General features: G+C 36.8%; 1 protein-coding gene across 2 annotated transcripts in view; it reads left to right on the plus strand.

Moving 5' to 3' along the window:
- The window catches only part of PCMT1 (protein-L-isoaspartate (D-aspartate) O-methyltransferase), a gene marked incomplete at its 5' end in the record, with an annotated part of 47,458 nt that extends 33,674 nt beyond the window's left edge, over nt 1-13,784 (plus strand). The window contains 2 exons of one of the 2 annotated variants that reach the window (XM_079716357.1): nt 4,112-4,328; nt 12,984-13,784. In XM_079716357.1, the coding sequence (XP_079572483.1) occupies nt 4,112-4,291 (180 nt within the window). In that variant the 3' untranslated portion in view covers nt 4,292-4,328; nt 12,984-13,784. The remainder of the gene's footprint in view (nt 1-4,111; nt 4,329-12,983) is intronic. The other variant, XM_079716356.1, reaches the window with a different exon arrangement.
- Nucleotides 13,785-14,786: the final 1,002 nt, after the last annotated feature.

Consider the following 14,786-nt stretch of genomic DNA (forward strand, 5'->3'; position numbering starts at 1 on the left):
GCATTTTAGTTGCAGTTAGTAGGCAGTTTTTTCATATGCAGACAGTTGTATAAATGACAGCCCCAGCTCATGGCTGTCTTATTTAAAGCACTATTTGATTCGGCTAAAAACTAGTACACCAGTAGAATTGGGACAGTCCCTCTGGAGTTCATGATCTGATAATCACTTGGTGTATTGTTAAATACCAGAATGTGCAAGACTATGTCAGGTGCATGGGTAAGACCAGGAAGTATTTGTCATACATTTATCCTCACAAACCTTATGTTCTAGAAGAGCTGTGTCATACATGTATCAGCATATGATAGATATTGAAGGGAAAACAAAATATGTACTGTAGGAGTTCAAGGGAGGGAGAGTATGTTGCATAGAATAGTCAAGGAGACTTCTTATAGGAATGGAATTTGAACTGAATCTTAAAGAATAGTAGGATTTGCATAGTTGCAGTGAGAGGGAAGGATATTCCAGTAGTATATATTACATAGTCAAGGAAATAAGTACGAAATTGAGTTCTAGTTTTCGTAAGACTCTGATAAACTTATGTCAGCCCAAATATTCCTTGGCTTAGGTTTCTATTACATGTGATTTTTTCATAGTTCTTGACTAGATGGCAAGGGGCTAAAAGTGACAGCGTCTCTTCTGCGCAGTCTCATGTACTCCCCAGCCTGCAAGTGGGTTTTTTGTGTGTGTTTACACAGTTATGAGAAGCTGAAAGTTAGGGGATTTGTTCTGGTCACTGACTTGTTATTCATTGGCTGAATGACCTTAGGAAAATCAGCTATTTTCTCTGGCCCTGTTAATCTGTTTGAAAAAGAGACCAAACCAGTGGTTTTAACATATTTTAATTGAAGTATTAACTTCAATTAAAAGAAAGGTGTACAAGTCATAAGTGAATAACGTAATGAATTTTCATGTAGTATGAAAATTGATCAGTAGGTTTTTTAACTTTTTTAACTTTTTTTTTTTTTTTAAATATTGGCAGCCTAGTAGGAACAACTAAAATCTGAAACAGAACTGTGTTTATTTATTTATTTATTTATTTTTAAATTTTTTTTTTGTTTTTTCATTTTTTCTCAGAACTGTGTTTAAATGAAAGGTCTTGGGTACAGGGCCCATCTGCCCCACTAAGACCCTAAGATGATCTCGAAAGGTATTTCTGGCTTTAGCTCAGAATGAATTTGAACATTCGTAGTAGCACTTGGAAGTATTATTGGTTGGTGGGGGGCTCTTTACATCTGATTAAATTTGAAGATAGGCATGCTGAAGGGGCTTTCCAGTTTTAAGAGAATAAAGATATTTATGCCTCCTTTGGATATCACCCCAAAACAACTAGAAAAACAAGAAACAGAAACACGAACTCCATATTCAGTTATCTAGGAGATTATACCTGCAATCCTGAACTCTACAGTGTGTGAAGACAGAAAGCAGTTGGAGTAATAACTGACCTGGAAGGGTGAAGGAAGTTGAACCGAAGAGACTGCAGAGAGGGGTATCAATGCAGAAGCAGTTTGCTCTGCAGAACTCAGAAAAAGCTTAGAAATTGGAGGCATCAGGACCTTGGAAACCAGAGATAACGCTTTGGCCTGAAAAGAGGGGCTACTGCTTGAAATTCTTTATGAGGAACAGTTAGCCCTAAGCCCTAAGAAAATTTCTGAGAACTGAAAGACATAATTCTATAGTTTGAAAAGATCTTTTGAGTGCCTAGTACCATGAATTTAAAAAAAAAAAAAAAAGAGCCACAATATCACCATGAAATTTCAGAATGTTACAGATAAAGAGAATATTCCAAAAGTTTCCAGAAAAACAAAATAGATAAACTGTTTAAGGGTCAGTAATCAGAAAGGCATCAGACTATAGAAAAGCAACATTAGAATGAACAAGTCAGAGGCAAACCATCACAATTCTGAATTGAAAATGATTTCCAATCTTGAATTCTGTACCCACACATGTCACTAAATACATAGAATAAAGATAATTTTAGATTTGCCAATCTCAATCTCTGTCTTTAAAAATATTCCACATACTGTTTCACAGAATACTTCTGGAGGAATTGCTTTAATTATATCATCAAACAATGAGGGAGGAAAAAAAAGGTAGGACATCTTGTTCAAGAGAGAGGTGGTAAGAGTTCCCAGGATTCCAGGATTATGGCAAAGGAAGTCCCAGTATGAACGCTATGCAGCAGGCCTGGAGAATAACCAGTCCAGATTTAGAGTAGAGGGGGAAGGTGCTAGAAGCGAGCCTACCAAAAAAGAAAAAAGAGCAGTTAAAAAAAAAAAAAAAAAAAAGCAAGGCACTAATTAGATAGATTTGACTGCATGAAAATTTCATTAAGAAGCTGGGAGGGTACCAAGATTTAGAAACAGGTACAAAGAAAATTAAGGGAATGAAAAAAGAAAAACCTTCAGTTTTTAACTGTTGGGGAAACAGCTATTATATAAGAAAGGAAACAATCATTGGGTACCTCTTGACTCAGCTGCAAATTACATTTACACAGTCATAACTGAAAATGGTTTTAATAAAAAATTATGATAGTGGTTGGATTGGGGGAAAGGAGCAGATACAGTTGGCCCTCTGTATCTGAGGGTTCCACATTCAAGGATTCAACCAATCATGGATCGAAAATACTCAGAAAAAAAAATTCCAGAAAGTTCCAAAAAGCAAAACTTGAATTTGTCACACCTGGTAACTATTTACATGGTATTCGCACTGTATTAGGTATAATAAGTAATCTAGAGATGATTTAAAGTATATGGGATATACAGGTTATATGCAAATATTATACCATTTTATATAAGGAACTTGAGTATCTGCGGATTTGGATATCAGAGGTAAGGTCCTGGAACCAATCCCCCTTGGATACCGAGGGACAGCTGTTTATGTATGAGAGCTTAGTCCTCATCTTATTTCCACATAATCTGAAATAAAAAAGGAAATATTATACAGCATGGTAACTATAGTTACTAGTACTATACCATATAATTGAAAGTTGCTAAGAGAGTAAACCTTAAAAGTTCTCATCACAAGAAAAAAGAATTGTAACTATGTGTGATAATGGATGTTAATTAAACTTACTGTGGCGATCATTTCACATTATATACATATATATATATATATCAGATCTTTATGTTGTACACCTAAAACTAATACAATATTTATATGCCAATTATATTTCAGTTAAAAAAATAAAAGACATGCTTTAGAAGTAAGCACTACAAAAGAAGACAGCTAAAAGGATTTAAAATGAGTGGATTTAGGGAGCAAGACTGGAGTAGTGGGAAGAAGTCTGCCATTTTTTCATTAAAAACCTTGACATTTAGAAAACTTTAAAGGGAAAAAATAAGGTAGACTTGCTGACAACAAAAATTTTATTTAAGGACACTCTTCCTTGGAATAATACTATCCAAAGTAAGGTTTCTTCCTTACTGTTTTTGATCAGTGGTCATCTGTCAGGCTACATTCAAATTGTGACATACGATTTAAAATTTTTCTGACTAGAGGGGCTTTCACTGAGTAGTTTTGGTTCTTCACTGAAAGAGCGTCCTCGTCCTGATGCTGCAGAGACTCCAGCCCCACCTTCCTTCGTCATGTCATATGGTGCCAGTAATCCTAAGTTCAGTCATAAAACCAAGGTTCCCTTATTTTTGGTTCAGTGATGCCTTAAATTCTTAGATAGGATAAGTATTCCTTGCTGATTTTCTACACTTCCCTTCCTCCCCTCCAAACTATAAAGATTCAAAATAGGCATACAGGAATTGAAATTTCCTGTTTTGCCTTTGGCCTTCCCAAGAGGATAGGCCTACATTATGTGGTTCAACTCAAACATTTCGAGCATTGCAGTTGTACCAGGTACTGTGTTAGATGCTAAGGGCACAGAGGTGAATAAGACACAGTCCCTGTCGTCAGAGCATTTGTACTGTAGTAGGAAGGTCGGCAGGTAAATGAGTGAGTGGGTAACTGAGTAACAAGCTTAACAGTGGAAGTATGTATGTACTAAATAAAGTACATTTCTGCTTTCTGCCCGTGGACACTGAAAGTTGTGTATAGTGATGTAAAATGACTATTAACATAAAATCTATATCTTGGTGTATATGTGCTCTTCTTTTTCTTTTAGCTAATAGACCAGTTAAAGCCTGGTGGAAGATTGATATTGCCAGTTGGTCCTGCAGGTGGAAACCAGATGTTGGAGCAGTATGACAAGCTACAAGATGGCAGTGTCAAAATGAAACCTCTGATGGGAGTGATATACGTGCCTTTAACAGATAAAGAAAAGCAGTGGTCCAGGTGGAAGTGATTTTATCTTCTGCTCTTTCTTCTTCCACACATGCAAGGTGAAAGGGTGTGGATTTTAAGAGATTAGACTACAGGAGCCGCTTTTTCGGTTGTCACCTTTGTGCTGCTCCATTTTAACATGAGAAATTCACTACATTAAAAATGTAGAAACGTTTTGCATGGTCTGTCCTTTTGATTTCGCTCATCTTTGGGAAGGGGGGGTGAGACTTGGTTGGCACAAAGGTGTTTTGCTTTTTAAAGAGGCTTTCAGCCACACTTTTTAAGATTCTTTTAGTATCAGCCACTCTGTTTCTATATTTGCAACTCGTTTTTATAGCTGCTGTATGGTCATGGAAACAAAGGCTGTCATCTGAAGAGACGGGGTCATCATTTCCTGCCCCAGTTCATCTCTATTATACCATTGTTGTAAAGAGAAAGAAGGGAAAAGATACCCTTGTCCCAGTTTTCGAGGGTGTCAGGATCCCAGAGAGGACATTCTCCCTCTCAGCTTGATTTCTCTCTTTCAATCAGGTTCATAGACGTCTGACAACCTGTGCCTGTTTTACATTCCACTCTTGTTTCCGAACCACTCTAAGGAAGAAACTCACCATTTTATAGAACAGGCTGGCCAATTTTTAAGCTACTCTAAGTTCCCCGGGGAGGGGAGGGGATTCTGTAAGTGAGTGCCCAGGTCTCACACACCTTCCCAAAGGGCCAACAGCACGTAGCATAATCTTCAGTACAGCATGGCTCATTTTAACACCCACTTTTGTTTCTGTGTCTCAGCATAATCTGGATATTTCGTTTGAAGCCAAGATTTCTCTTTTCCTCTCTTCCTTCTTTCCCTTCCCACTCTCTCCAGTGGGAGGGAGTGAGATCAGTAAGTAAGAGTGACATTAGCCAAGTCTACTTGAAATTAAATGCCGGAATAAGAAAGGCCTTACTGCCTCCATGTTTTAGAATCTACTTTTATTGGACAGAGGTACTTATTTTAAGATGATTTCTTAATAAGTAAATTGGTGATTATAGGTTTAATAGCCCTCTCAGTTTTGTTTTCTGGAAAGAGGAAAGGCACCTTTTGAATGAACGGTAATGGCAAAAATGGTAGTGAATCTAACTCAGTTTGTTCAAAACTGAGTTTTACTTCTGACTAATTTTGATTGGCCATTTCTGGGATACCTTACTAGGAATTGCATTTTAATTCTTCACCTAATGTAGTTATAGCTATTTTCTTTGAATTCTAACTGGAGCACAGGCACTTCTTTAAAACAAAAAAAAGTTTTAAAAAGCTATCAGTCTTGTCAGTTAGAATCAGATATAGTTACGAAGTTCATTTTGCTTCTAGTCTGGTTATATAACTACACAATTGTATGATTGCTGCTGTATAAAAGGGGCAAACATATCACTGAAATTACTGAAATTTGGTATCAAGTAAGAGTTCAGATTTCCATTAATAAGTTTAAAATTTCTCCTTTTATATACATTATTAGTACCATAATTTAATGATGAAGGAATTACAAAAAGGATTTTTGTTTTTATAACCAGAGGCGGACTTAGCTTGAAGCTAATGAAACTTAAGCTTCAGGGCCCTCACTTGCTTTGGGTCCTTCATGGCCTTATACCAAATTTTATATGCATAGTCTTATTTTTAGTCTACCTTTTTTTTTCCTTCATAAAGAGGTTCCCCCTTACCCAATTATATAAGCTTCAGGCTTCCACACACCTGTATTTTACCCTTGATAAGACTAAACTATTTGTATTACATTTAGAATAATTTTTAAATCTATGGACAATTGTTCAACCATTTACCAAATATTTAAATATATATATACACTTGGTTTTCTTTTTGGCCTTCAACTTTTTAAAACATTGAGCAATTTTACATGTATGCATCATTGGAAACTTTTCTCTAGTTGTACTAGGAGGACTTTCTAATTTTTTTCTATTGCAAATTTTCTGTTTGTTCAAACACATTTTCCTATATCCAAAGATGTAGTTCTAATTACAGAGATAATCAGTTACTTAGTTGTAAATCATGAAGTTTAAAGAATATAAAGGCAGAACAAAATCTGGAAACGAAATTGGAAAAAAACAACTGCCACATTAAAAAGCAAATTTGTACCGAAAGAAATTACTAGAAAATAGGATGTTTGAAAGGGTAAAACATCAACAGTTAACTTAAAATCTTAAGAGACCCTGGGGCTTCCCTGGTGGTGCAGTGCTTAAGAATCCGCCTGCCAGTGCAGGGGACACGGGTTCGAGCCCTGGTCCAGGAAGATCCCACATGCCGCAGAGCAACTAAGCCTGTGCGCCGCAACTACTGAGCCTGCGTGCTACATTCTGCGTGCCTAGAGCCTGGACACCACATCAAAGAGTAGCCCCTACTCGCCGCAACTAGAGAAAGCCCGCGAGCTGCAATGAAGACCCAATGCAGCCAAATAAATAAAAATTAAAAAAAAAATCTTAAGAGACCCTAATCTGCTATTTCTGTTTGTGTTCATAAACTATCAGTCAAGGTCACAGGCAGGAAACAGAAAGTGTGCTCAGCTAGGATTTTGAAGTGATTTTAATGAAGGGACTATTCAAAGAAATATGGGAAAGGTTATGGGAACCAGTAAAGAATGTGACATACCCAGGGACCAGGGGTTCCCAGGGTGACAGTAGGAAGCTATTACCACTCTAGACCTAAAGGTAAGGAAACAATTTTACTAGAACCCAGTGAGAGCAGGGACAGCAGAAGCGGGGGTGGGGTGTGGTCCCTGACAGGAGCTGTAGTGATAGAGGGAAGCAGCTACTCCCACGTCTATGAATCACCTCAGTTTTCTCTCCTCTCGCCCTCTTCTCTCTGCCAGGGCATCGTATGGGGCAGACTTAACTGGGAGTCAGAGAGGAGGAGGCCCTGTGCCAGATGTAGTCTGAAGTCAGCTCTCACCACCTCTTTCCTTCCCCTTTCCTCCCATGCAGCAAATTCTTCTGCTGCTTTTTATTTTTAAAATATTTATTTATTTATTTATTTATTTATTTATTTTTGGCTGCGTTGGGTCTTCGTTGCTGCGTGCTGGCTTTCTCCAGTTGCGCTGAGCGGGGGCTACTCTTCATTGCGGTGCGTGAGCTTCTCATTGCGGTGGCTTCTCTTGTTGCAGTGCACTGGCTCTAGGCACAAGGGCTTCAGTAGTTGGGGCACGTGGGCTCAGTAGTTGTGGCTCGTGGGCTCTGGAGCGCAGGCTCAGTAGTTGTGGTGCACGGGCTTAGTTGTTCTGCGGCATGTGGGATCTTCCCGGACCAGGGATCAAACCTGTGTCCCCTGCATTGGCAGGTGGATACTTAACCACTGCACCACCATGGAAGTCCCCGTCTGCTTCTTTTTAAATTTAGGTGTGGAATAGATTTGAGAGGACATCTAGCTTTTGTGTGCCCTGTTTCTATCCCCGTCAGGCTAATCTATGCTTAAACTGTCCTAGACAGGAAAAAAAAGAAAAAAGCCTTTATTTTAAATTGCCTTTGGAAAAGCAACATCTAATACTTTTCTTTGGCAATTTGTTCTGTTGTTAAATTTGTTAAATATTTTTCAGTGTGAGGACCTTCTTAATACATCATTAATTCAACAAGTGTTTGCATGCCCACTATGTAGGCACTGCTTTAGGGCCAGGAATACACAGCTGTGAATTTGAAACTGACCATTCTCGTGGAACTGACAGTCAAGTAGAGGATCCCCCCAAAAAATCCAAAGACAAGACAAACAGGCAATTAGAGTGTGGTGTGTTGGCTCTGCCTTGAGGGCGGTAGGGAGCGACTGTTTAAGCCAGGCAGTGAAGCAATCAGAATTCCATTTCAGAAAGATAATTCTGGCAGTGGGGTAGAGAGTAGATTGGAAAGGGACAAAACTAAGGTCAGAAATAGGAGGTACCTGTAGCAAGTCAGGGGTACAGTGATGGTGGCCTGAATTAAGGCAGTGGTGGTAAGGATAGAATGTGGTTAAAAAGGGTTGCCTACATTTTCTCATCTCACATGGGAATTATGTAAAAAGCTCCCTAGTCAGTTTCTTGCCAGGCTAGATGATTTCTCTTCTTTCAGAATTTCTTCAGGATTAATTCAAGAACTCATCCTAGTGCTTTCTTACGAACATTCTCTTGTTTCTCACCAGCTTTCCATCCTTCTCTGACTGAGGCGTCCAGAGCTAGTTGGAGTGCTCTGTGAGAGTGAGATCCAATCATTTCTCGGAAGGTGTGATAGAAACTAGATGGAAAAAAAAAGAGAGAGAACTTAGTGGGCATGCTGAATTCTAGTGCCAAATAAAGCCCCAAACTTGAATGTAGACTTTTGTCCCCTTATACTTGGAAAAATGTTCCTTGCAATTTGGGTGGATTAATAAAAGGAGAGAGAATGTCAGAGAGATAGGCTATAGACTTAGAATCTGTGGTATTATGTTCAAGACTATGGATATGTAATAGTTGTATTAGTTGCTTTGTAAACTTAATGATTTTTAAATTTGTATTTTATTTTATACAAGTATATTTATTTTATATATCTAGAAATCAACATTTTGTTAATCTTCTGGTAAGTTTTATTTTATTTTTGTTTTGAATAGCCACAGGAGTCAGAGGAATAAGTCCATATCTGGTTTGTGAAACTTAGGAATGTTTCAGGGTTCTCATTCCATAAGTACTTTGTCTATCGATGTCTTCTTAAAGTGCCATGTACACATGAAAAAAATGTTATGAATTGATTGGCATTTCTAGGATTGACAGTTTAGGTCCTAGGATATCCAGCCGATCCTGTGTTCCATATTGTTCTATACTGTCCCTTTTTAATTTCTTTACATATTTTACAGCATTATGATATATTTTGCATCCTAAAGGCAGGAATATATTCTGTTGCTTTTGGAATTCTTTTTATGTCTCTCATAATGCTTTGTACAAAGTTAATTGTACAAAGCTTTTATTACCTCAAAAAGCCCATTAATTAGAAAATGTTCATGGATTTTGATTGTTATTTCCTGGTAGTACCTATTTTCAGTTGTTCTTGATAAAGAATATATAATACTAAATGTTAGTAACTTAGAGTTATTAACCTAATAATTAAATTATGTATAATTACTTATTATACAATAAAGTAACAAATATATACAGTTATTAATCTAATGAAATATTAGCACGTATATACAATTTTATTTATTTATTTTTTGCGGTACGCGGGCCTCTCACTGCTGTGGCCTCTCCCGCCACGGGGCACAGACTCCGGACGCGCAGGCCCAGCGGCCATGGCTCACGGGCCCAGCCGCTCCGCGGCCTGTGGGATCCTCCCGGACCAGGGCACGAACCCGCATCCCCTCCATCGGCAGGCGGACTCTCAACAACTGCGCCACCAGGAAAGCCCACATATATACAATTTTAAAGAGTCTTTTTAGAAATTTAGGATGTACTCTTTTTTATTGTAAATGATCTATGCATGTAAGTCAGATAAAGAAAAATATGGTTGGGCTTCCCTGGTGGCACAGTGGTTGAGAGTCCGCCTGCCGATGCAGGGGACACGGGTTCATGCCCCAGTCTGGGAAGATCCCACATGCCGCGGAGCGGCTGGGCCCGTGAGCCATGGCCGCTGGGCCTGTGCATCCGGAGCCTGTGTTCCACAACAGGAGAGGCCACAACAGTGAGAGGCCCACGTACCGCAAAATAAAAAAAAAAAGAAAAAAAAATATGGTTATGTAGAATTATAAATATTAGGAAAAATTAATAAGGTTAATGGATTTTGGAGTCTTAGGATGTGACAAGGTTATACTTGCCATGGCAGCAAATTTTTGGTTTTCCTTGGCACCCTAAATGTTACAAACTCAAGTCTGTAAACTTAATTTCTTTTCCTCTTTTTTTGGAGCGGGGTGCTATAAATTGCCTTCTATTTGTTTTCAACAATACTGTTCCTGACTACCAAAGTAATGTATATGCATTGTAAAAATAGGAAAAAAAAAATACAAAGAATAAAAGTCACCCATAATCCCAAAATCTAGAGATAACCTCTTATTAACATTTTGTAGATTTTTTCTTCTTTTATCCATAGATCTATATAAATCTCTTTTGTAATCCTGAGATCATATGGTAGCATTATTTTGTAATCTCTTTTTATTTAATAAAATGTCATCAACATTGTCCCATATCATTAAACATTTTTTAACAATATGATCTTTTCCAGTTTTATTGAGATATAATTGACATATGGCATTGTATTAGTGTTAGGTGTACAACATAGTGATTTGATAGATGTATATATTGCAAAATGATCACCACAGTAAGTTTAGATCTTACATCCAAGTCTTTAATCCATTTTGAGTTAATTTTTTTGAGTGTGGTGTAAGATAGGGGTCCAGTTTCATTCTTTTTCATGTGGCTCTCCAGTTTTCCCAACACCATTTATTGAAGAGACTGTTTCGCCATTGTATATTCTTGGCTCCTTAATTAATGGACCATATATGCATGGGTTTATTTCTTTATTCCATTGGTCTCTGTGTCTGTTTTTATGCCAAATACCATACTGTTTTGATTACTATAGCTTTGTAATATAGTTGGAAATCAGGAAGTGTGATGCCTCCAGTCTTGTTGTTCTTTCTAAAGTTTGCTTTGGCTATTTGGAGTCTCTTGTGGTTCTATACAAGTTTTAGGATTGTTCTATTTCTGTGAAAAATGACATTGGAATTTTGATAGGGATTATATTGAATCAGTAGATTGCTTTGGGTAGTATGGATACTTTAACAACATTAATTCTTCCAATCCATGAGTACAGAATATATTTACATTTATTTGTATCATCTTCAGTGTCTTTCATTAACTTTCTATAGTTTTCAGTGTACAACTCTTTGGTTAAATTTATTTCTAGATATTTTTTTCTTTTTGATATAATTGTAAATTAGATTGTTTTCTTAATTTTTCTTTTGATAGTTTATTATTAGTATATAGAAACAGCTAATTTTAGTTTTCTGCAAAAAGAGACAGTTTTACCTCTTTCTTTCTGATTTTGATGCCTTTTATTTCTTTTTCTTGCCTAATTGCTCTGGCTAGGATTTCCAGTACTATGTTGAATAAAAGTGGCGAGAGTGGGCATCCTTGTCTTGTTCCTGATTTTAGAGGAAAAGCTTTCAGCTTTTCACCGTTGAATATGATGTTAGCTGTGAGCTTGTCATATGTGGCCTTTATTATGTTGAGGTACGTTCCCTCTATACCCAGTTTGTTGAGAGTTTTTATCCTTTTCCCTTTTCAAAAGAATTTTTTAATGGAGAGGATATGCTGGGCAATAAGGATATTTATTGACAGAATCCTTAATGCCTTGCAACAGGTAAATAAAATGTAAAATTATTTAAAAAACAACAATAGTATCTTTAATCCATATTTTAAAAAGCACAAGTGAATTTAATTTATGAATAGAGCACTTTGCAAGTGAACTCTTTGAAGATTAAGTACTTTAATGCTTGCATGAATTTAAGTAAAAGCTGTTTTATGAGAATTACAGTACTTAAATTATTTGGAAGAATGTATTAAGAGGAACAAGAACTGATAACTTATCATTTAACAGATAATCCAGTGCTGTATGACAAAGACAGCTGATGGGAGAAGTCATTTTAAAAATATTTTCTTGCACAATTTATAAAATTCGTATTTTATAAAAAATACTCTACTGGCCAATAATCCCTTAATTCACCACTTACCTGGGAAATTTTAGCTCTTTATTTACCTTCCCTTCAAATTTACTTTAACAGCTTTTAAAAAACTTTAAAAATTTTATTATAGACAAGTTGCAAGAATAGTACAAAGAGCTCCTGATCTCTTCATCCAGAGTTACCAATTATTAACATTTTTCCACATTCCTTTTCACTCCCTCTTTCTCTCTATATATACATATATGTAACATTTTTTTCCTGAGTCATTTGAGATTTAGTTGCAAACATCATACTTCTTTACCCCTAAAGTACTTGAGTCTTTAACAATGTTTTTTGTTACTCAGATTACCCTCAAATAAGAAGCCTTTAGGCTTTTCTGGTAGCTTTATTTTTTCACTTTTAAGAGCTTTATTGAGGTATAATTTATATACCATACAACTTATTTTAGACTGCATTTTTATTCCTTCCTTCCTCTCACTGGCAGTTGCTGGCACAGTGCTGCACCTGGCTGAGCGAATGGTTTCTTTTGGAGCTGATAAAGCTGCCTTATGAAATCAGCTGACAGGTATATTATACCTACAGATGATGCGTTTTCTCACAAAGAGTTTGGGTTGACATTGACCCACTCGACAATTGCTAACAGATACCCTAAACAAAAGACTAAATTTTTGTCCAATTTTGTGCAAGTAGCTGTAAAGAATTATCTGAACTCTAACTACTCATTATTATTTTACAATAAATAGTATTAGCAAGATCCTGGATCTAAAAGTTACCATTTCTCTGAATATTTGGTCTTGAAGGAAGAAAGTTACTTTTGAATTAAAAAATAAAGAATTCAGGTCCTTTAGTTTTCATTCTTCATTCTGGAGTAGCACGAAGGATGTCTGAAATGGCTGATTTCCATTTTTGCTTTGACTTGGATCATTTGCTCAGTTTTGTTTTTGTTTTTAATAATGCTTGGGGATCAGTGTATTTTTACTGATTTATTAGTTGTATCTAATCTATTAGAAAGCCAAGTTTTGTAATATGTAACTCCTACTTATGTATTTCTCTCCTTTTCCTCCACCAGGGACGAACTGTAAAAGCAACATCAGCTTGACCAGTATATAATATTACAGTGGATTGCTCATCTCAGTCCTCAAAGCTTTTGAAAATCAACAGCATCACAGCTTGTTTTGGACTTTCTTACACTATTTTCAGCATGAAAATGTGTGGTTTTGTGGGGTTTCTAATTCTTCAAAGAGGCACAGAAGCCAAATTGGTAGAAGGATGCAGATATAAATTTGTGTATTATTACTTTAACATGCCCACGTTTTACTTTAAATGTTAAAAGAAAGCGTTCTGCAAAATGGAAAACATAGTTTGAGAATTGATTTTGAGGAGTGGTTTTTCTTTTCTTAGACACTTAATTCTGTTCAGATGTTCATTCATCAGATTGCTTTTGTGCATCAGGTAACACCACCATTTATAAGTTAAGATTCTTGGTTTTTGGGTGTATGTTAGATGCTACTAAGAAAATAGAGATGAGCTTCCTTTTTAAAGCTTTTGATGTGGTGTCATAGAATAGCATGTTGTAGATACAATCGGCTGCTTTGTGACCTTAAAGCTAAGCATTTGTAAATATTAAAACTTAAGAAGATGACAGGTGATGTCCCTTAAAACACTCAGCTGTTCAGATTGGACATAACTGACATAGTTCTTCCTTTCTCTCTTTAAAAATTCTAGGAGACTTGTAGCTCAGTATTGTTTTTCTGTTTCTGATTTGCTGCTCATAATGTATATGGATTTAACATGCTGTGTAAGCTGCGTCCTAGTCACTGAACAGTTGATGCAGTGCTGCTTTGCCAAATAAAGTTAAAAGTGAAAGGCACTGGCGGTGTTTGAACATAGAAGAATCGCGTGTCCACCAGGTGCACAATGCCAAGATCACAGAGAAAAAGGTTGTTTCTCTGATGCTCCATTTTGTGAAATCTGAGCAGGTTAAGAGCATTAATCCAACTGTACATTTGTGACTACGTTTCTCAAGGACAAGAACTACACCTCATTTACTATTTTTCTTAACACAGGGCCTCTTGTAGATGTACAATAAATGCTGAATGAATGAAAGGATGAATGAATGCACTGACTTAATGTCAAGAAAGAACAGGGTTGAGGATAAATGTACCAAAACCCATCCATTACCTATAAATAGATTTATTAATATAACGACTGTAAAATGAGTTTCTAAGAAGGCAGTAACACGTTTGGATCTTGCTTAAATGTTGTGATTTTATACTTTTATATTAGGATCTTAGTTTTTCTAAGGGCTCTAGAACTTGAAGAGATATAAGCTCTAGAGCTAGCAGAACTAGCACTCCCAGCAAAGCCCTTCCCTCTGCTGTGCCCAAGTGTGTATGATTCTGGCAAATGGATCCTTCGTGAGGGGATGAGGTACCTCTCCCCACATCTTAAGTTAAAGTCTTAAACATTACTTCATTGAAAATGGCTTTTAAAAAATTATGCATGCATGTTTTTACCAGTGTCTCTTCTTGGGCAGGGTCTTAGGCACAGGAAACTTGCATTAGTTGGTGGCCAAAACTTGTGAACTCATTGCTGGCTTCAGTTTGCTGTTGTTACTGTTGCTTCTGGACTCAGGCCATGAACCCTTTTGATCCAGGACTCTGTCATTTGCGGGCGGTAGTTTCAAACATCAAGTATTCTTTAGGACTTTAAATTAATTCTTCAACTTATTCACTAGTCTGTATCCTTCCTAGCCATTATCAACATTTTACTCTATGTAAGTCCCTTTGTTAGGTCTTGGGGATAGAAAAAGGCCCTTACTCTCAAGAAGTTTGCAGTCTGGTTGAGGGGACAGTTGATAAATCTGATAAGA

The sequence above is a fragment of the Hyperoodon ampullatus genome (genome assembly GCF_949752795.1).
Source record: "Hyperoodon ampullatus genome assembly, chromosome: 12".
In the NCBI taxonomy this organism is placed as follows: domain Eukaryota; kingdom Metazoa; phylum Chordata; class Mammalia; order Artiodactyla; family Ziphiidae; genus Hyperoodon; species Hyperoodon ampullatus.